Consider the following 22,356-nt stretch of genomic DNA (forward strand, 5'->3'; position numbering starts at 1 on the left):
CTTTACAGATAGACCAGAAGCAAATACCCGTGAACTCTGGAAAAGTCTGGATTGGCACTGGGAACTGAACGTTGTGACTCAGGCTCTACTGTTATACCTAGCTCATCCACCCAGGGAGGCATCTCAGAAAGGAACAGCCTTTGAAAAGAAAGAAGATGTAGAATTTTTCATTCATGGCCAAAGCATTAGGGGCCAGATGCTTGGCTCCAGTACAGCCCCTGTTGAACCCTCTAGCATTGTGAAGGAGCCAGAAAACTGGCCTAACCAGTTACCAGATGATTCTCACAGCACACGGGGAGCCTTTGGGTGATGGACAGCTGGTGAGTGGCTCTGTAGATGTTCAACAATTTGGGGATGACGCCCAAACTGTGTGGGACATTTTGCTTTTTGGAGGAGTGGAATAGCGGCCCCGCTGTGCTTGATCTGTGGCCTTTCAGGGTGTTTCTATTCACCCTGGAAGCTTCTTGGTGGTGATGACTGATGGTATCAACTGCTGCTGATGGTCCAATGGGATGAGTATGGATGTATTTCCTTTAACTATGGAGACTGTTTTTTGGGTAACACTCCCTCTGCCAAAAGTTCACCCACACCAATAGTGGTTGAGGACTATGCTGCTGGTGTATCAGACTGCATGCTCTGCCCAGGAATGTGCACTGACAAGCCTTTTCAAGTAGATACTGGTGGTAAGAGGGGAAGAATGATGATAATTAAAACTACACCAAAGCATGTGAAATTTTTAGCTCTTGTGACCAGTGTCGGAGAAACACTCAGTTCTCGCTTTTTTGTTTGGGTGCAGCAGAGTCAGATACTTTATTCTGTTTAGCAGCTACAACAGGGAGAGAGTGCACTAGGACATAGGGTCTCCCCTTCCTAGACAGGTATCTCAACAGGTAAACAATTACAGCAAGCATTTATACTTTTGTTACAGACAATAATAAGCAACAGCTGCATTTTGTTTATACATAAGTCATGCAGATATCTTGTTTTTCTCACTTCTAAAAAGACGCCAGTCTACATATTTTATCAGTGCAAGGTCACAACAACTTCTCACACAGTTCTTTTTCACTCACCTCACACAATCCTCGCTTCTACAAATCTCGCGTTATTAGGGTTACAGCTAGCCTGACTCTTGCTAACAGAGACTGCCATGCATTAAGATCCCCTACAAATCCCTGTCAGTTCTTTCTGTACTTCCACACCAGGATAACCCATGACATTGCTTAGAGAAATTGGCCCAATACTGAGGGAGCATTTTGGACTCAGTAGATTTGAGGCCTATAATCTCAGCAACAGTAAGTGAATCAGATGAAATAGGGGCATCATTACCTACTAAAGCTTTGGGAGGAAGTTAATAAACAAACAAAAGGAAGTATTTTTTTCACACAATGCACAGTCAACCTGTGAAACTCCTTGCCAGAGGATATTGTGAAGGCCAAGACTGTAACAGGGTTTAAAAAAGAACTAGATACATTCATGGAGGATAGGTCCATCAATGGCTATTAGCCAGGATGGGCAGGGATGGTGTCCCTAGCCTCTGTTTGCCAGAAGCTGGGAGTGGACGACAGGAGATGGATCACTTGATGATTACCTATTCTGTTCATTCCTTCTGGGACACCTGGCATTGGCCACTGTTGGAAGACAGTACACTGGGCTAGATGGACCTTTGGTCTGACCCAGTATGGGCCGTTCTTATGTAAGTATAACCCACTGATCAAGTGTATGTTATACATCCTCTTCTGTGTCTTTTCCCCAGAGGATGAGAGTCTGTTACAGCCAGCAGCTATGGAGGCTAGCTCTTTAGATCAAGCTGGAGACTGGAGACTCAAGTGTTTAACTCTGGAGGTTCTCAGTTCAGTCCTCAGAGTTGGCCTTCACAGAACCAGTGACTTTGTGGAGAGAGAAGCGGAGCAGACTTTGCTCGAAGCAATGCCCTAAGGGAACTGCCCCTCAGGCAACATTTAAGTGGCTGCAGGTAGCTAGCCTTACCAGGTGATCTCCTCTTGCCCATCTCTCAGAGGGATGATTATGTTCCCGTTTGTCTCCACATGTCGGATTTCAACTGTGAATCCCTGGAGAGGAGGAGCAGTGTCCTGTGAATATATGGCCAGCTCCAGCAAGCAGGACTCCACACTCCATGGCAGGATGGGGCTATGCAGACTGAACTCACATCTATCCAAGAACCTGCTGGTGTTCAGGAGGAGAATGTTCCCTGAAGGAAAGAAGGGAAGAGTACAAGGGGAGAAGACATAAAAAGAGGAAACAAGAGGAAAGAGGGATTGAAAGAAGCAGTGGTGAAAAAGAAGAGGAGAAAAGACAAGAAAAAAGTAGAGGATAAAAAGAAGTGAAAGAAGAATTAAGTTAAAAAAGAAAGAAAATACGTAAAGAACAGATCAAGAGAGAGAGGAGAGAAGAAGGGAAAAGAGAGGAAAAGAAACCAAGGAGAGAGAGTGAAGGAAAAAGAAGGGAGGAGGCAATAGATATAATACTGGTTAGAAACATAACACAGACATGAGTGAGCACACAAATATGAGGAGTCAGCTTAGCCTTGTCAAGGGGCTAAATTTCCTGGGACTCTCACCCTCTGTAGTTAAAAGTGGCTTCTTCTGACTGTGTTGGAAACAAAGCTAATTCACAAAGGGCCTGAATCTGGCCCACTGAAGTTGATGTGAACCTCTCATTTCAATGGGAGCAGGACTGGACCATAAGAACATAAAAAGTATGGGCCAAATCCCAAGAGGTGATGAATAACAGTGAAGAGTGCTGAGCATCTTCAATTCCCATTAAAGGCAAAGTGAGCTGAAAGAGCTTGGAATACTGCAGACTTGGGCCCCTTCAAAACCTATTAGCTGTACCAGGAGTTGAATTTCCCCAGCTTTTTTCAGGGTCTGGAAGTAGCTACACTGTGCCCTGCTGATGAAAGAGAAGTGACTTGCCAATAACTGTGGTTCTTTGAGAGTGTTGCCTTTGCATTTCAAATGTTACTGTATGTGCATTGTATAAAAATGGGCTGTGTTAAATATGTATCAAGTTTCACATTGTATGAGCAAGGCTGCCACACAGTAAATATTCCATACATCTATGCAATATGCTCAAGTCTAGTGTTTGATAAAATATATAGAAAAATCAATGGCTTTTTTTAATATACACATGATTCTTAGCGGTGTGTTCTCTACAGTTTAGAGTGGAATTTCATGATGGCTTCGGAGAGAGACAGGGAAGGATGGCCATAGACATCTGTGTGTGCATATGTGTATCCCTTTGGGAATGAACTGGAAGTTTGTCTACCTTCTTTATCTCCTCTGGATGAATGGTTTTCCAGAACTTGATGCTGCTGCTGCGACACCAAGGCACTCATTGAAGATAGCACCCAGTCTGGTTTTCCGGAGGTGTCCGTAGATGTTACCCAGGAGCAAATGGACCCATAGTTACAAGAGGTTTCTGGGATGAGAAACAGAGAGAGAACGTTTCACTGGTGTGCCACCTGGCTCCAGGGAGGGTGTTAGCCAGGATGTTAATGAGTAGATATAGATTCATAGGTTCATTCATACATTCTAAGGCCAGAAGTAACTTTAGTGACCATATAGCCTGACCCCCTGTATGACACAGGCCAGAGAACTTCCCCAAAATAATTCCTAGAACATATCTTTTAGAAAAACTACCTTAATTTAGAAATCTCCAATAATGGAGAATCCACTGTGATCTGTGGTAAATCGTTCTAATGGTTAATTACTCTCACTGTTAAAAACTTATGCCTTATTTCCAGTCCAAATTTGTCTAGCTTCAACTTCCAGTCATTGGATCATGTTATATCTTTTGCTGCTAGACTGAAGAGCCTATTATCAAATATTTGTTCCCCATGTAGGTACTTATAAGCAGTGATCAAGTCACCCCTGGCCTTCTCTTTGTTAACCTAAATAGACTGAGCTCCTGGCATATATCACTATAAGGCATGTTTTCTAATCCTTAAATCATCCTCATGGCTCTTCTCTGACCCCTCTGCAATTTAGCAACAAAATAGTCTGCGACATCTCAGCTAAAAAGGAACTGTCAGAGGGAAGAGAGGAAGCTACCCAGGGATAAGAGTGATGGAGATTCTCACCTGATGTGGGGGAAAGGGCCAACCTAGGAAGACAGCCCTGGACCTCTATGGCCAGTGTAAATCAGCATACTTCTACTGAAGTCAGTGGAGCTAAACCAGTTTACAGCTGTGGAGGATGTGGCCCACTTGTAAGTACAATCCTGAACAAGAGTGACATCCAACATAGCAAAGGAATTGAAAGAGGATGGAGACAGATCTCTCTAATTGTGGGACACAGAACTCAGGAAGTTCTCAAATAGAATAGTTGAGGGTATGTTTACACCTCTGAAACATTCACCCTATCTTCTCCTCCCAGCTTCTGGCAGTCAGAGGATACTGGGCAGTCAGAGGGAAGATAGGGGTGAATCACTCCAGCTTCCCTTTTCTGTACACTCTCCCTGTAGCTCTGGTACTGGCCACAGGGAGAGTGTACAGAAAAGGGAAGCTGGAGTGATTCACCCCTATCTTCTCCTCCCAGCTTCTGGCAGTCAGAGGTTTAAAGTTGCACAGAGCATGGGGTTGCATCCCTGACTGTTTTAACTAATATCCACTGATGGGCCTAGCCTTCATAAACTTATCAAGTTCTTTTTTGAAGTCAGTTATACTTTTGGCCATCACCACATCCCATGGCAATGAGTTCCACAGGTTAACTGTGCATTGTGTGAAAAAGTACTTCCTTTTGTTTGTATTAAACCTGCAACCTATTAATTTTATCGGGTGACCCCTGTTTTTTGTATCATGGGAAAGGGTGAGTAACACTTCTCCAGTCACTTTATGCACACAATTCACACTTTTATAGCCCTGTATCATATCCCCTCTTGTCTCTTTTCTAAGCTGACCAGCTCTAGTCTTTCTAGCATCTCCTCATATGGAGGCCATCTATGCCCTTGATCAGCTTTGTTGCCCTTCTCTAAACCTTTTCCAATTCCACTATACCCTTGTTGAGATGGGGTAATAAGAACTGGACACAAGGTATGGGGGCACCAGGGATTTATATAGTGACATTATGATATTATTTTCTAACCCTTTCCTAATAGTGCCTAACACACTGTTAGACTTTTTGATCACACTGAACTAAAGTATTCACAGAACTATCCACAGTGACTTCAAGATCTCTTTCTTCAGTGTTAACAGCTAATTTAGAACCCATCATTATATATGTGTAGTTGGGATTATTTCTTCCAATGTGCATCACTTCGCATTGATCAATGTTCAGTTTCATCTGCCATTTTGTCACTCAGTCACCCTGAGATCCCCCTGTAACGCTTCACAGTCAGCTTTGGACTGAACTATCTTGAATAACTGTATCATCTGCAAACTTTGCCACTTCATTATTCACTAGGGAGACCAGATGTCCCGATTTTATAGGGACAGTCCTGATATTTGGGGCTTTTTCTTATATAGGCACCTATTGCCCCCCACCCCCATCCTGATTTTTCACACTTGCTATCTGGTCACCCTACTATTCTCTCCTTTTTCCAGATTATTAATGAACATCTTGAACAGCACAGGTCCCAGTACAGATCCTTACTGGACCCTGCTGTGTATCTCTCTCCATTGTGAAAACTGACCATTTATCCTTTGTTTCCTATCTTTTACCCATTACTGATCCATGAGACCTTCCCTCTTATCCCACAACTCCTTAGTTTCCTTAAGAGCCTTTGATGAGGAACATTGTCAAAAGCTTTCTGAAAATCAAAACACACTATACTGACCAGATCACCCTTATCCATATGCTTGTTGACAGCCTCAAAGAATTAAAATAGATTAGTGAGGTATGACTTCCTTTTACTCAACCAGTGTTGACTCTTCCCCTACAAATTGTGTTTATCTTTCTGTCTGATAATTCTGTTCTTTACTATAGTTTCTACCAATCTGCCCAGTACTGAAGTCAGACTCACTGGCCTTTAATTGCCCGGATCACCTCAGGAACCTTTTTAAAAATTGGCATTATATTAGCTGCCTTCCAGTCATCTGGTAAAGAGTATTCTTTCAGTGAGCGTTTACATATTACAGTTAGTTCTGCAATTTCACATCTGAGTTCCTTCAGAATTCTTGAGTCAATACCATCTAGCCATGGTGACTTATTATTGTTTAATTTATCAATTTGTTCTAAAACCTCTTCTATTAGCATATCAGTGTGGGGTAGAACTTCAGATTTGTCTCCCAAAAAGGATAGCTCTGTTGTGGCTATCTCCCCCATATCCTCTGCAGCAAAGACCGATGCAGAGAATTCATTTAGCTTCTCTGCTATGGCCTTGTTTTCCTTGAGTGTTCCTGTAACACCTTGGTCATCTAGTCACCCCACTGCCAGTTTGGCAGGCTTCCTGCTTCCAGTGTACTTTAAAAAATTCTTACGGTTAGTTTTTGCATCTTTAGAAAGTTTCTTCTCCAGTTTTTTCTTGGCCTGCCTTTTAGTCTTATACTTTTCCTGCCAGAGTTTGTGCACCTTCCTATTATCCTCATTAGGATAAGACTTCCAAATTTTAAAGGCTTACTTTTTGCCTCTAACAGCCTCAACCACCTTGTTGTTTAGCTATGGTGGACTGTTTTGATCCTCTTCTTATCTTTTCTGATTTGGGATATATATTTATCCTCTATCATGGTGTTTTTAAATAATCCCCATGCTGCTTGCAAGCATTTAACCCTTGTAACAGCTCATTTTAATTTCCGTCCGACAAGAGTTCTAATTCTTGTATAGTTCCTCTTTTTAAAGTTAAATGCTACTGTGGTGGGTTTCTTTGGCATTTTCTCCGTATAACAATGTTATATTTAAATACATCATGGTCTAATTTAGGACTAAATCAAGAATTGCCTCTCCCCTTCTGGGTTCCAGGACTAGCTACTCCAAGAAGCAGTCATTTATGGTATCTAGAAATTTTATCTCTGCATCACACCTGAGGTGACATTTACCCAGTCACTATGAGGCTAGTTGAAATCCCCCATTATTAAGGCTGTGAGTCTGTCATGGAGGTCACGGATTCCTTGACTTTCTGGGACCTCTGATTTCTGCAGTGGCTGGTGCAGCTGGCCCAGAGGCCACCTGAGCAGCTTGGGCAGACCCCGGGCCAGCCACACCATCCACTTCTGGGGCAGTCTCAGGCCACCGCGCCCCTCCCACCCAGCAGCAGCAGGAGTTTGGGTGTGGGAGGGGGCTCAGGGCTGAGGCAGGGGGTTGGGGTGCAGGAGGGGGTGAGGGCTCTGGGTGGTGCTTACCCACCAACCGCCCCAGCCCCAGAGCACCCAAGTTTTATAGTCAGGGGTATATAGTACAAGTCATGGACGGGTCACAGGCTGTGAATTTTTGTTTACTGCCTGTTACCTGTCCATGACTTTTGCTAAAAATACCCATGACTAAAACGTAGCCTTAACCATTATTATTGTGCTTTCTGCTTTTGTAGCCTCCCTAATCTCCCTCAGTTTTTCACAGTCACTGTCACCATCCTGGTCAGGTGGTTGGTAGTGTATTTCTATGGCTACACTCATATTATTCGAGTATGGAATTTCTAGCTATAGAGATTCTATGGTACAGTTTGTTTCATGTAAGATTTTTATATTACTTGTCTCTATGCTTTCTTTAATGCCACTCCTCCTTCTCTGTGACCTACTTGGTCATTCTTATATATTTTATACCGTGTATTACCGTGTCCCATTGATTATCCTTACTTCTCCAAGTTTCTGTGATACCTATTATATCAAAATCCTCATTTAATGCCAGTTCACCCATTCATCCATCTTAGTATTAAGACGTCTAGCATTTATATATAAGCACTGGTACATTTGGTCAATATTCAGTTGCTTGCCTTTAAGTGTTCTATTTAAATGGGACTCTATTTTGTTTAATTATTCCTCACTAGTTCTTACCTGTACTTTACCAACTTCTTTCCTATCCTCTTTACTAGGATATTGAGTTCCCCTTTGACAAAATTCATCCCTAAGGGATGTCTCCACCTGAACTGTGTGCTCCCAGGGGTGGCGAGTTATATGGGCCCGTGGTGCCTGGGCTCCAGTAAATTCAGAGCCCACGGGACCTGGCTCCACCAATGTTCAGGGCTGGGTCTCTCCCTATAATATCCAGAGTAGAGAAGTATTTGTAATTTAACCAGTAATTTGTAATTACATTAAAAAATATAATTATCACAGTAGGTAAATTCAGGAAAAGCACAGAACATAAATATGTAGTTCTTTGTCCTAGTGTTCTGGCCAGGTTGTGAACACCTTACTCACCCAGACTGGTGAGCAGTTTGCTCATATGAGAGCACTCATTGAAGTCAGAAGGACTATTCATGCCAATGACTGCTCACCTGCATGAGTAAGAGAGTTTATAATGTGTCCCTATTGTTATTATAAGTAAATATTTATATCTGGTAACACCCAAACACCCAATCAGGGCCAGAAAACACAATCACTATGTCTGCAGTGCTACAGTCAAACATCGGAGATAGCAAATTGAAGTCTGAGTAGCAAAAATGCCAAACAATTTTCCAGAAATTTTATTTAAAAATAAATATTTATGGAAAATTATTGCATTTCAAAATACCTTACCAAGTCTTGAACTTGTAGTTACAGATATTAGAGCAATGTATTTCTAACCCCTTGAATATACAGGCACATACCAAACTGCTCCACTAATAAAGTAACTACAACAACTACTTTCACAGTGACAAGCAGATGATTTCCCCACTTGCTCCAGCTGTACAAATCCCCTGTGCCATCAACTCTAGGTTGTGAGGGTTCTGATGTTTGGGAGAGGAGTAACAAGCTTTACAACAGAATGAGAAATTGGGAGTGGTTGACATCTGGAAGGAGACATGAAGGGCTTATTGGGGAAGGGCAATCTGACCTGTGGCATGAAGAGAAACGATCAGCAACTAGAAGAGGATGGCTAGGGCCATTTACAGAGCAAGGAAGTGTCAGGTGCACATCAAATAGTCTGAGTATTAAGGAATATCTGTCCCAGCTTAAATGTGCATCTGCTCCTCAGGTGGCACATGACAATGGAGGATGGGATGCAACTCTTTGGCTAGTACCTTAGGGTTGGGATGGGATTTGGGGAACCATTCCTGGGACAAGAGCAGGGACTATTTCATCTATGTGAGTCTTCTTTCTCCAGAGACCAGGGGATGGGGAGCCAGAGCCCCGCACCTGGGGATTATAAATTCTGAACTTTTCTGTGTTAAACATTAAGGGGAATATTTCACAAGCTTAGGACTTGGTTTTTATGAACTGGTTTTCTCCCAGCTTGTCAAAGGCTCATTTTCTTCTTGGGGACTAAGGGCAGTCCTGGTCCCATTGAATCAAGGGAAGGTCCCTTCTAGCCCTACATTTCCATGATTCTATGATTACATAGCATATTCCTGCCTCCCTGACTACACCCATTCTGCAGGTAGGTTGGTGAAGCGTGCAAAGAGATAATATGAAGTATGAACATAGCTTGCCAGACAATCAAACATCTATCCAGGTGCTTACATGGCCCCATCTCTGTAGTATCTGTGCAACTACCAAGGATTCAGCATAGAAATAATCTCTCTTTTTACCTTCGCAGCCAATGAAAGAGGTAGCTTGATTAATTTATAGTATTTGGCAGCTTTGTTTGTTTATATTTGCTAACCATATCCCACTATCTGTTATGGAAATTCATGTTCAGGTGAAGTAAGCAAACTGTCTTCCTTGAAAGAAATTCATATGATAAATGAGTTATGCAAGATGGGAGCAAGTTCACTGATTTGGGGAAAAAAAAAAAAAAGAGCCCTTCTTGATATGTACAGTTGCTGAGTGTTTTATTATGACACACCCAATTCAAATCAATAGGAGAACTCTTTTTGGTGGCTGACCAGCTGGATGCAAATTTTGTTGAAAGGATGCACTAATAAAATATTTCTGTGTATGTCTTAGAAGCTGCGGGGTGGGAAAGGAGGGAGCATAAACTAAAGAGGAATTATTGTAATGCTATTGAAATAAAAATATGGTTCCTTTTAAGGTTGAACAAGTCCAGTTTTCTCCCTCTCTGCCAAATACTGTTCATCCTCTGTGAGGGATCTCATGATAAAAGTGCCTCTTCACTCGCCTCCTCCCACTTGCTTTCCAGGACATTGGGTTTTATTATAATGAGGAGGTAATGACAGCTAATTGTTCACCTTCTTCTAGGCATTTCACATCCTGGAACGGTTTCAAGAACTGCTGAATGCACAAGGAATATATGCAAAAAGAATTAAGGGAAACAATCTAAAATAAAAGTGGAAATATTGAAAAACTGCCCCAATCACCACAAGAGGAAATTTCAGTTGCCATGGAACTGCTATGAAGACACGTACTCCATAGGATTCCAGTCAGCAAGGACATACCACTTCAGGGAGGAATTCCACATTGTAAAATTCCTGGGTGACATTGACAGGGTAGTGCCACGAGGATGTTCTCACTGCAGGAGACCAACTCCTAGCTGGCCCTCCAGGACACTCGCACTGTTGCATAAGAGAATAACTTCTCTGGTAACAATATACTTATCCTGCTCTAACTGAAAGGGTCCCTTATCAGGAATTGCCTCTTGTAATAGCCTTCTCCCTTTGCTCTTTCCTGAAGCAGAGTTATGGTGAGAGTGCAGACAAGAAAGGATAGAGTTGCTGAAGCCTTGTGGGTATTGAACTGTGCGCATGTTCCACACATGTTCAGAATCCTCCAAGAGTACCACAGCTTTGTACAGTTATCTACCTTTCTAGCAGTGCTTGGCTCATTCTCTCAGCCTTTCACAAATCTGGGCACTCATTCAACTACTCCTGGTACCACAGGAAGCCCAGTTCATCCTACCTTCCTTGCTCAGGTCTGTTGGGTTTTTCCAGACAGGAAGAGAAAGAAAATAAACTCCCTGGCAGTAATACAGAGTGAAGTTATTTTCAAAGGAAATTCTATTTGCTGAGGAAACAGATCCATTAATTAGCATTTGCTTCAGGGACTCCACATATTCTACACTGATCATTTTCATAGTGTGTTGATGGAGAAGAGTTTTTTCGTTCTGGGCTTTTTTTTTTTCTTTTCAGAAATGGAGACAGTGCCTTAAGGCTACACTAGCTTGTTTGAGTCCGTTCCATCATCCTGTGAAAGGCAGCAGCTTGGCTTTCTGGTAACCAGACACACACATGGAGACAAGAGGCTTCTGATTATCAAGGAGGGAAGCTGATCTCCTCTGTGCGGTGTGGATCCTGCTTAAGAGATAGGAAGGACTAAAGGGACAGGAGTTGTAGTACCTGGACTGGAAGACTGATCAGATGACATCATCACATTTTTACCTGGAGACAGTCTGGGAGGGGCACTCAGTAAAGAAGGGTTTTCCTCAAATAATCCAGAGCAGGACACAGCAACTGTAACAAAACAAAAAAGAATGGGGAACATTTAATGTTTATATATATTGATCCAGGCTTAAAATTCTTAGGGCTCCAATTACATTACAATAGGAACATCCACCCAGTATAACCCATATTAGTGCAGTATATTGCACCAAAATCTGCCCTCGTCCTACAGTTGCAATACAGTGCTCCCCCAATTAGGTCTTTATTATAGCAGTATGGCTCCCAGAGATGCACACACTATAGCAACATAATTCACCTAATGATGTCCTCTTTAGTACAGATATATTCTGCCCAGCTATGCCCTTGTTATAACAACATCCTCCAAAGATGCACTTGCTATAACAATTTACCCGCCAAGTGCCCATGCAACAGCAATATACTCATTCAATGATACCCTCCTTATAGTGTAACCATCTATCTGCCTAGTGATGTGTGTGCATTTCTATACACAGGAGGAATATATAATTTTAGAAGTGGCTGGAAATGAGAAGGTAGAGGCAACACCATTTACCCACCAGCAACCCATGAGTCACCTGTCATGAGTGAATGCTTTGCAGTTCACAGTCTGAGACCTACTGTTCCAAAACATTTGTAAAATAGTTTTACTGTGACATGTTTGTATCTACAGAATACATGAGAGGATGAAATAAAGGCTTTATGAGCATTCATTTGGGATCTGCATAACTTACTCATGACTTCACCATGCATTACCGATGCCCCAGCATGCCCCAGCCATGCTGATAAAACCTTTACACCACTGTACAAATCCAGAGTCTGTCTTTATTGCCTTTCACAAAGGCTGAGATTTTGAAAGGATCCAAAACCAAACAATGTTCTTGTATTTGCCAGATGCCAATTTTAACTGATGTCCTAGGGTGCTCTCCCTTCTCCAGTGAAAACAGTGTTATATTTATTCATATTAGTTATTCCCTTGTACTATATCTATTTGAGGGATGTCTTGGTTATCTATAGCCACCTCAGTGATGACTCTTCCTTTTGCTCCTTGCTTGTACTGCATTTTTTATTCACATCAAATTTTAGGCAGATTTGTGGGGGTGGTCTTTTTCAATTGTGGTGAAAAGACCAAGTCTTAGAAAATGTCGAAGGACATAAGAATTATTCTGTACCCTGAAAAACCTTAATTTCCCCATGGTTTAGAGGAAATAACAAAAACACCATGGTAAAAGTGACCTGTTTTAAGCAAAGGTGTTGTCCTACTGGATCAAATTCTTGTCATACTAGAGATGACCCGTAGGCCTGGTCTACACTAGGGCTTTAATTCGAATTTAGCAGCGTTAATTCGAATTAACCGTGCACCCGTCCACACCATGAAGCCATTTAATTCGACATAGAGGGCTCTTTAGTTCGAATTCTGTACTCCTCCCCGACGAGAGGAGTAGCGCTAAATTCGACATGGCTATGTCGAATTAGGCTAGGTGTGGATGCAAATCGAACTTAGTAGCTCCGGGAGCTATCCCACAGTGCACCACTCTGTTCACGCTCTGGACAGCAGTCCGAGCTTCGATGTTCTGACCAGCCACACAGGAAAAGCCCCGGGAAAATTTGAATTCCTTTTCCTGTCTGGACAGTTTAAATCTCATTTCGTGGTTGGACATTGGGGCGAGCTCAGCAGCACCGGCAGCAATGCAGAGCTCTCCAGCAGAGGAGTTCATGTAATCTCTGAATAGAAAGAGGGACCCAGCATAGACTGACTGGGAAGTCTTGGATCTGATCGGTGTGTGGGGCAAGGAGTCTGTGCTTTCGGAGCTGCGCTCCAAAAAACGGAATGCAAAGACCTACGAGAAGGTCTCCAAAGCCATGAGAGACAGAGGATACAGGCGGGATGCAATGCAGCGCCGCGTGAAAATCAAGGACCCCAGACAAGGCTGCATTGGCCCCTGGTTTGTGCTGGCTTTCACGCAGCATGCACTCTCTATCTCCTTCAGTGACCCTCCTCAGGGCGATCTCGCTCGGCGACTCCTGCATCTAATTAGGAAAATTACCGTAATGTTACGCCTGGTCCAAAGTATTTTTAAAAAATCTCCGGACAGACGGCGTAGCAGAGAGTCAGCACGCTGCTGCGTGACAAGCGTAACGGAAAGCCAAAGAATCAAATGGACGCTCATGGAGGGAGGGGGAGGGGACTGAGGACGCAAGCTATCCCACAGTTCCCGCTGTGTCCGAAAATCATTTGCATTCTTGGCTGAGCTCCAAATGCTTCTAGGGTCAAACACAGTGTCCGCGGTGGTTCAGGGCATAGCTCGTCAATGTACAGCCACCCCCCACCCCCAGAAGGAAAAGGGAAAGAAATCGTCTCTTGACTCTTCTAAATGTCACCCTAGGTGTACTGAATGCTGCTGGTAGACGCGATGCTGCGGCACGCTACGGTAGCATCCTCGCCCCCCCTCCCCCGCCTCATGGGTGACTGACGGTGCAAAATGACTGGTACCCGTCCTCATCATCAGCCTTGCGGTAGATGGTGTAGTGCAATAGGACTGCTACCTGTCCTCGTCATCAGCCCATAAGTAGACGGCCTGCTAACCGTCTTCATCATAGCAACAGGGGGCTGAGCTCCATCAGCCCCCGCCCTTCATGTGTAAAGAAAAGATTCTGTACTGCCTGGACTATCATAGCAGCTGGAGGCTGCCTTACCCTCATTTCATTTCCCTAACAAGTCACTGTTTCTTATTCCTGCATTCCTTATTACTTCAGCATACAAATGGGGGGACACTACAACGGTAGCCCAGGAAGGCTGGAGGAGGAGGGAAGCAACAGGTAGGGTTGTTGCAGGGGCACCCCCTGTGAATGGCATGCAGCTCATCATTCCTGCGGGATCTGACACAGAGCGGCTGTGCTCTGTAGTTCTCTGATACACTAAAACCCTAGTACAGTTGCCCCATATTCTAGGCGGGACTGTTTCTATTTTTAGATACCATAAAGGAGGGATTGACTCGGGGAGTCATTCCCAGTTTTGTCTTTTGCGCCCCCGGCTGATCTCGGCCAGGGGCACCTATGACAGCAGCAGAAGGTGTAGTGCAATAGGACAGCTACCCGTCATCACCTTGCCAATTTACATTGGCGTGGTTGATGGTGCAATATGGCTGATAGCCATCTCTGCTGTCATGCAAAAGCAAATGAATGCTGCTGTGTAGCGCTTCTGAATCGCCTCTGTCTGCGGCATCTAGTACACATACGGTGACAGTGACAAAAGGCAAAACAGGCTCCATGGTTGCCACACTATGGCATCTGCCAGGGTAATCCAGGGAAAACGGGCTTGAAATGATTGTCTGGCGTTGCTTTCTCGGAGGAAGGAATGACTGACTACATGTACCCAGAACCACCCGCGACAATGAAATTTGCACCATCAGGCACTGGGATCTCAACCCAGAAGTGCAAGGGTCGGGGGACACTGCGATGGGGTAGAACAGGGGCAGAGTTTATGCTTTCAGGATTGCCTGCTGCAGGAGTGCGGACGAGATAGGTGCTGTGCATGGTGTTGTTCAGACACAGACTAGACTGTGTTCATTGTTCGCAAAAATGTATCTTTGCAAGGAATTCACTCCCTTTTTCCCATCACACAGCTTCGACTGTCTCCAGACCTGCCACAGCATCCCCCTCACAGAGGCTGGCAAAGATTAGGCGGCGAAAGAGAAAGACACGGGATGAGATGATCGCTGAAGTTATGGGGTGCTCCCGAGCCGAGGCGGACCAGCAGAGCCAGTGGAGGGAGACCCTCTCTCAGCAGCAGCGCTCACACAGCGAACAGGAGGAGAGGTGGCGTGAGGAAGACAAACAGGCGACTCAAACGCTGCTTGGACTAATGAGGGAGCAAACGGACACACTCCGGCGCCTTGTGGATGTTCTGCAGGACCGCAGCCAGGAGGACAGAGCTCCCCCGCAGTGTATCTGCAACCGCCCTCCCCCGCCACAAAGTCCCATACCTCCCGTCACCCAAAGTAACCAGAAGGAGTGGCGCCAGGGGCCGTGAAAACTGTCACTGCACCCCAGCAGAGTGCTCAAGTACCCAAAAGCTCTCATACCCTAATTTTTGAGAATTCCTTCCCTTCCTGACTCACCCTAGCCCCAATCCCAGTTTCATCCCCTGACTGTCTGGTTAATTATTAAAAATACTTTGCTGTTAATTACTGTTTCCGTCATGCTTTTTTACACAACGCTGCGTTTGAAGGCGTGGGTGGGGAAGGGAGTAGGGTATTGCATAGGACAGTCACCATTAGCAGGGTACAGAGACGGGGGCAGGATCAGCAGCAGGTCACACACACAGTGCAGTCAGTAGGCACCCTGGTCGCTATGGGACGTGGTTTGCAGGTTCCGTGTGGGTGGGGGGGGTACGTGACTTTGTAGCGGGGGAGGAGGGTTACAGATCTCATGCAACAGTCCCTGTCCTGGACCACAGAGCCACGCAGCAGAGGAATCTGTATCCGTCCTCCCCCGCCACAAGGCCACATAGCCCCCGCACACAGAGTCCCAAAAAGGAGGGATGGCAGGCTCCGTTGAAACAACCAGTCCGGCACTGCAGACCGCTCTGGGAGCAGGAGCCTGTCATTCCTCGAGTTTAGAGGTGGTCTTTACATCACCGCACACCCTACCCAGCACAGTCTGCGTCCCAGTTTCAACCCTTTAATGCAAAGTCATCAATAAAGAAACCTTTGTAAAGTTACAGTGGAACATGTATTTTATTTTTAAACGTGTGTTGGAAGTGGGGGAAGCGGGGTGGACGGGGTATGTAACTGCAGATGCTGGTCAACAGTAACTTGGTAAAGAAACAGGGGCAGGTTCAGCTTCTCTGTAAAGAAACTGAACAGTCACAGGTCACGCTGCTCGCTGGTACTTGAAGAGTTCCTTGTCGCTGTGCAAGGTGCCTGCATAGGGCTTCACGAGGCAGGGCATTAGCGGGTAGGCTGGGTCCCCAAGGATCACTATAGGCATCTGCACATCCCCAAGAGTTATTTTGTGGTCTGGGAAGAAACTACCTTCCTGCAGGCGTCTAAACAGACCAGAGTTCCTGAAAACACGCGCGTCATGAACTTTGCCTGGCCACCCGACGTTGATGTTGGTAAAACGTCCCCCATGGTCCACCAGTGCTCGCAGCACCATTGAAAAGTAGCCCGATTTCTCAGCAGCTGACTGTGGAAGAGGTGGACGATAAGGTGCGAGGAGTTGACAACGGCCATAACTGCAGTGGGCTCCATGCTCGCAGTGCTGTGGCGCCCGCGCTGTCACTGAGCAGAAAAGTGCACGAACAGATTGCCTGCAGGCGCTTTCGGGGAGGGAGGGAGTGATTGACGGTTCAATGATGACAGTTACCCAAAACCACCCTCAACACATTTTTCCCCCAGCATGCATTGGGGGGAAATCCCAGAATTCCAATGGGCAGCGGGGAGTGCGGGAACTGTGGGATAGCTTGCCACAGTGCACTGCTTCCAAATTCAACGCTGGCCCCGTTACTGTGGACTCACACAGTCGAATTAGTGTATTTAGTGTGGATACACAAATTCGACTTCATAAGGTCGATTCCACAAATTCGACTTAAGTTGATTCGAAATAGTCTTGTAGTGTAGACATACCCTTAGTCTCAATCATCCACCAGGGAATGCTTTGCAGTCCATAGTGTGACAAGTTTTGAATAGAGGAGCTCTCATACTGTAGCTGACCCTTGTCATACAGGAGGCAGAGCCTTGATCTCCACAGACCAAAAGCCAAAGATCTTATGATTTTCATTCTATGTCCAAAATATGCAAGGTCCTGGATGCTTTATGATCTGAGACTGTGATATGTGATAAAGAATTATCATGAGGAATGTCAGAAGCACAATGAAGATAGCATTCCCCAAGCACTGGAATGTGGTTGGGGAGTCAGAGAAGCCGAAGGGCATAACCAGCTACTCATAGTGGCCACGTGTGGTACAAACAGGGCCAGTTCCAGCGCGCTCTTGGGGCGGCGTCCCAGCAGGAGGGTGGCAGGCGGCTCCGGCGGACCTCCTGCAGGCATGCCTGCGGGAGGTCTGCTGGAGCCGCGGGGCCAGCGGACCCTCCACAGGCACGTCTGCGGGAGCTCCACCAGAGCCGCGGGACCGGTGACCGCTAGAGCGCTCCCCATGGCGTGCCGCCGTTCTTGGGGCGGCGGAAATCCTAGAGCCGCCCCTGGGTACAGAAGGCTGTCTTCCACTTGTCACCTTCCCAGATGTAGACCAAGTTGTACACCCTGCAGGTCAAGCTTGGTGAAGACCTTTGCTATGCCAACCCGTTCTAGGAGTTCATTGATCAGTGGAAGAGGATACTTGTTCCTGATGGTAGTATTATTCAGGGCATGATAATCAACACAAAGGAACATTGTCCCATCTTTCTGTTTTAACACACAGGATGGGGGCTCCTGTAGGGGATTAGGAAGGCTGGATGAAGTTCTTAGCCAGATTTTCATCCAGGTAATCCCACAGGGCCTTGAGCTCAGGTTCCAATAACGGGTAAATATGGCCAAAGGGGACCTTTGCCCATGGCTGGAGATCTGCAGGGCAGTTGTAAGTTGGTGTGGGGGTAGGACATTGGCCTTCCTTTTATCAAAGACATCCGTAAGATCACTATACTTGGCTGGAATTGATGGACCAGTATTGTCTGAAGCTGAGGTAGTACCGAGGAGGGAGGATGCCTTTCCAGGGGTGGGGTTCCATCGTCTCCCCACTTGGTCTTCCTAGGCAGTGCACCCATCAAAACCCAGAGTTGAACCATACCTCCCACGCCACCCACGATATGTTTGGATTGTGGAGGGCGAGCCAGGGGAGGCCCAATCTTATCTGAAAGTGCAGCAAAAGGATCAGGTAGGATTGCATAATTTCCGACCTGGGAAGGGGCTTTCTCATAGGAAACTGTCATGGGAGGTCAGCATACGGCTGTGAGTGGTCTCTGCCTGATCAGGCACAAGCTTCCTCTGGATGGGCAACTGGTTGACTCAAGTAAAGGCCAAGTCTCTAAATTTGCCAGACACCCCCGAGTCAATCAGTGCAAGTGAAATACAACTTCCTATGGGGTGTGGCACAGGCCCAGAGCTGGAGAGGGAACCTGCAGATTTGGTTGGCAGGGCTCCGCCTGTGCTAGGGCACATGTAGGCAGCAGAGGGGATCTGTTTGGAAAGCTTGCTTCTGATAAAACACAACATGACAGCTGATGAGGATCGCTTCTGCCTTTGGCTAGCCCATTTTGAAGTCTTTATGTTGATCCCCTAGTGATAACTGAAAACTGCCCTGATTTGCCAGGTAGTATGGAAACGGGGATTTCCTTTTGGATGGTTGATAAAAAGGATCTTCCTGTGGCCACTAAATTAGGACATAAGCAGAGGGCAACAAAATTGCACACAACTCTAATACTACATTGTACATAGACAGCAGCAACCTGCTAGTGCAGGCATTTCTCTCAGGTTGCAACTCTGACTCTCAGGGGTTACTTGTGTACACAGTAGAGGGAGGCTAAGATCCACTTCCCTGGAAAGAGAAAAGACTAGTACCCAGCCAAAACACCCATTCACTCATTGGCTTCTCTGTAGAGACTGGCACCACAAACTAGGAACTATACTGAGGCCACCATGTAATTTCATGATCAAATACATGAGTTTCAGATGGTAGCAGGATTTGAACCTTGAGTTGAAAGGTCCCATCTTTGCCTGATCATCTGGGTGTACGGATGGCCGCATCAGCAAAAGCAAGCGGCATTGGTTAACGAACCCTCGAAACTTGTGGTGATCGTCATCAAACCACTCTAGCAATGAGATTTTCAGACCATGCTCCAGGGCTGCTACCAAGGATCCTGGAGATGTCTGGACCTGCACTCGGAGAGAGACGTTCTCTAACTGCAGCTGGGCAATTTGATTCTGGAGGCTCTGGAGTAGGGACACCGTCTCTGGGACTGCAGCACCCAGGTGCTCAATCAAGCCCGGTAGGTTCTGGTACAGTGGAGTCTGTGCAAACTGTCAGGTGCTGGTTCCAAGCAGTCAGGCCTGGTGGTTGGAGAGGAAGTCGAAGCCAGGTGGTCATAGTCCACAGATAAGCCAAATTAGTACCATAGCCAAAGTCCAGATGCAGTCCAAGGATCAAAACTGAGTGATCAGAGTCCATGGGTCTTGGAGTCAGGAGGCAGATGAAGGCCTGAAGCCAGGTCAGAGCAGGGCATGGGCAAGGCTGGAACAGGGCTTGGGCAAGGCTGGGGCAGGAACAGGAAGAACAGCAGGCTGGCAGTCTAGAGAGTCTGTTGCCTGGTGACTTGCAGTGTGGGTTCCTGGCTGGATAGTGCTGTTGCACAGACTAATTTGCAACTCTGGAGGGGTTGGAGAAATACCTGAGCCTGGGGTCATCTGACCCAGGCTCTTCTCAGGGATAGGCTGCCACATGCCTGAGGGCAGAGGCACTGCAGGCTCTTTTGGAAGGGTGGGTCATGGCATTGAGTGAACAGCACTTAGCCTCAGCAGTTGGGGCTCCATTCCCACAGACCGAAAGGGAAGACAGAGCGCACAGCACAAAAAACGTTGAAGGATGGTGCCAAATGTGGCTGGAAGCAGAGGGATTGCTGGGATGCGAACCAATGCATCATGGGGCATTGGGACAGGACCCAGAATGCCCCGCCCCCTTCCCACAAGCCACAGCACCAGAATGGGAAGAGATGCTCTGTGGGATAACTGCCCATAATGCACCATTCCCAATGCCTCTGCGAGTGCTGCAAATGTGGCCACTCCAGTGTGCTTGCAGCTGTCAGTGTGGACAGACTGCAGCGCTTTCCCTACTGCACTCTCCAAAGGCTGGTTTAACTCTAAGGCCTGGTCTACACTGGTGGTGGGGGGGGATTGACCTAAGATATGCAACTTCAGCTACAAGAATAGCGTAGCTGAAGTCGACGTATCTTAGTTCAACTTACCTCGCGTCCTCACAGCATGGGGTCGATTGCCGCAGCTTCCCCGTCGACTTTGCTTCCGCCTCTCGACGAGCTGGAGTTCTGCAGTTGACGGGAGAGTGACTGGGGATCGATTTATCACATCTACACTACACGTGATAAATCAATCCCCGATAGATCGATCACTACTCGCCGATCCTGTGGGTAGTGTAGACGTACCCAGAGTAGTCTACATCCGCAAGTGTAGCCATGCCATCAGGCTTTCATACCTAGCACTCTGTCACAGGGACCTCCAGAATGGAGATGTTGCTGTTTCTGGTGCTGTATTTTACCACAGCACCAAGGAACCTGTATCAATTTGTCCCCCTCAAAATAATATGTATCCAAATTTTCTTCCTTCTAACCCACAATTTGCAACACTGGTTTATGTGATGGCAAAAATCCTGATTTTAGGTTTCTGGTAATGTGGTGATCAGAAATGGTGTACTTGTTTCGTATATGATGTGATGTTGGTGTTAATTTTGCCTATGCCATCTGAAATGGCATTGATCTTTTTCACATCTATGTCACCTTGTAAACTCATGTCTAATTTGATGCCCACTGTCACCTATCAGTCTTTTTTACTGTTACTGATTGCTAGGATTCTCTCTCTCATTAAATGTATTATTTCACATTATTTTCCCCCAAGCTATATTAACCTGCATTTTGCAAGGATAATCTAGTTCGTTACTTTCCGCCATGCTTCTAATCTGTCCAGTCATTATGTGTTACTGCTCTGTCCTCCCTGATGTCTGAAACTCCTCCTTCTCCGTAAATGTCAATAATGAGCTGTTGACTCCCTTGTTGGGATAATTAATGAAGATGTTGAATAAGACCTAACAACGATCTCTCTGGTTTCTCCACTGGATGCCTCCCAACTGGACACATTGCTGTTTATGTTATACTTTATCTAGGCTCTTTGATTCAGTTTTCAGTCCACATGACAGTGTTCCAACCCAAATCAATTTGAACAAATTTTCCAATTAGACTTCAGAAATACCATGTTGAATGCTCTACTGAAATCAGAGTACATTCTGTTTACTGCATGCCCCATGGCTGCTAATTTTGTAGTTTTATGTATATATATCTGAACAATCAAGTTAGCCTGGCGAGATTTATTTTTTATAATCCCCTGCCATTTATTGCTCATGGTTCTGTCACAATGCAGATGTGCTTGAGCTCTGTTAGAGCCACAAGGGAACATTGCTCACTTACGCCACTGGCAAAAGGCTGCTCAGGGATCTTTTGGGTATTGGACACAGTGAAGCTCTGTTCTGCCACACTCTGTTCTTGTTGCTTCCCTCCTTTTGCTCCAGAGATAGGGCAGTGGCTTGCACAGTAGGCAGCTATGCATCTCTGCCAGTTTGACACTAATGGAATGTTCCCCTGCATGAGGGCAATGATCCACTAGTCATCTCTAGCTATTTTAAATCCACTTTGCACCACTTAGAGCACCAAGTGGACTTAGCAGACTGGAGAATCTGTCCTCAAGCTTGTATTTCTCAAAGCATTTGTTGCAATATTTTACAAGGGATTGAAGTTAGACTGACAAGATAGAAATGGCCAGAACCACTAGTTTTTCCTGTTTTGAAAGTTGGTACTACATTTGCTTTCATCAGGTCTTTCAGGACCTCTTGAACTGTCTTTGACTTTTCAAAAATAAATGCCAGCAGTTCAATGAATTTGCTAGCTAATTCCCTTAATATCCTAGAATTCATATTGTCCCGACTGGTTGATTTGTAAATTAATGCTTGATTCTGTGGTTTGAACTGCCTGTTCGTGCCACAGACACATAATGATTTGCCCCACACTAACATTTCCAGAAGGTATCATAACTATACAGTGCAGAAGGTTTTTGCATTACTTTACTGTCAATACAGAAAGAGTAAAACAAAAGATAAAGATGTTGAGTAACTCAGAGAGCCACCTAGCGATTTACCGGATCACAAGATCTATGACTCCTATGACAGCTAGGATAAAAAACCCACCGATACATTTATTATGT

The 22,356-nt window shown here is 45.5% G+C and overlaps 1 protein-coding gene across 1 annotated transcript in view; it reads right to left on the reverse strand.

The window, feature by feature from the left end:
- Positions 1-22,356, reverse strand: part of LTK (leukocyte receptor tyrosine kinase) — a 154,116-nt gene that overhangs the window by 82,987 nt on the left and 48,773 nt on the right. The window contains exons 2-4 of the mRNA XM_039534376.1: positions 11,320-11,433; positions 3,286-3,438; positions 1,987-2,209 (exon numbers count right to left, since the gene is read on the reverse strand). Of these exons, the coding sequence (XP_039390310.1) occupies positions 1,987-2,209; positions 3,286-3,438; positions 11,320-11,433 (490 nt within the window). The remainder of the gene's footprint in view (positions 1-1,986; positions 2,210-3,285; positions 3,439-11,319; positions 11,434-22,356) is intronic.

This window comes from Mauremys reevesii, linkage group 4 (assembly GCF_016161935.1).
Source record: "Mauremys reevesii isolate NIE-2019 linkage group 4, ASM1616193v1, whole genome shotgun sequence".
Lineage (NCBI taxonomy): Eukaryota > Metazoa > Chordata > Testudines > Geoemydidae > Mauremys > Mauremys reevesii.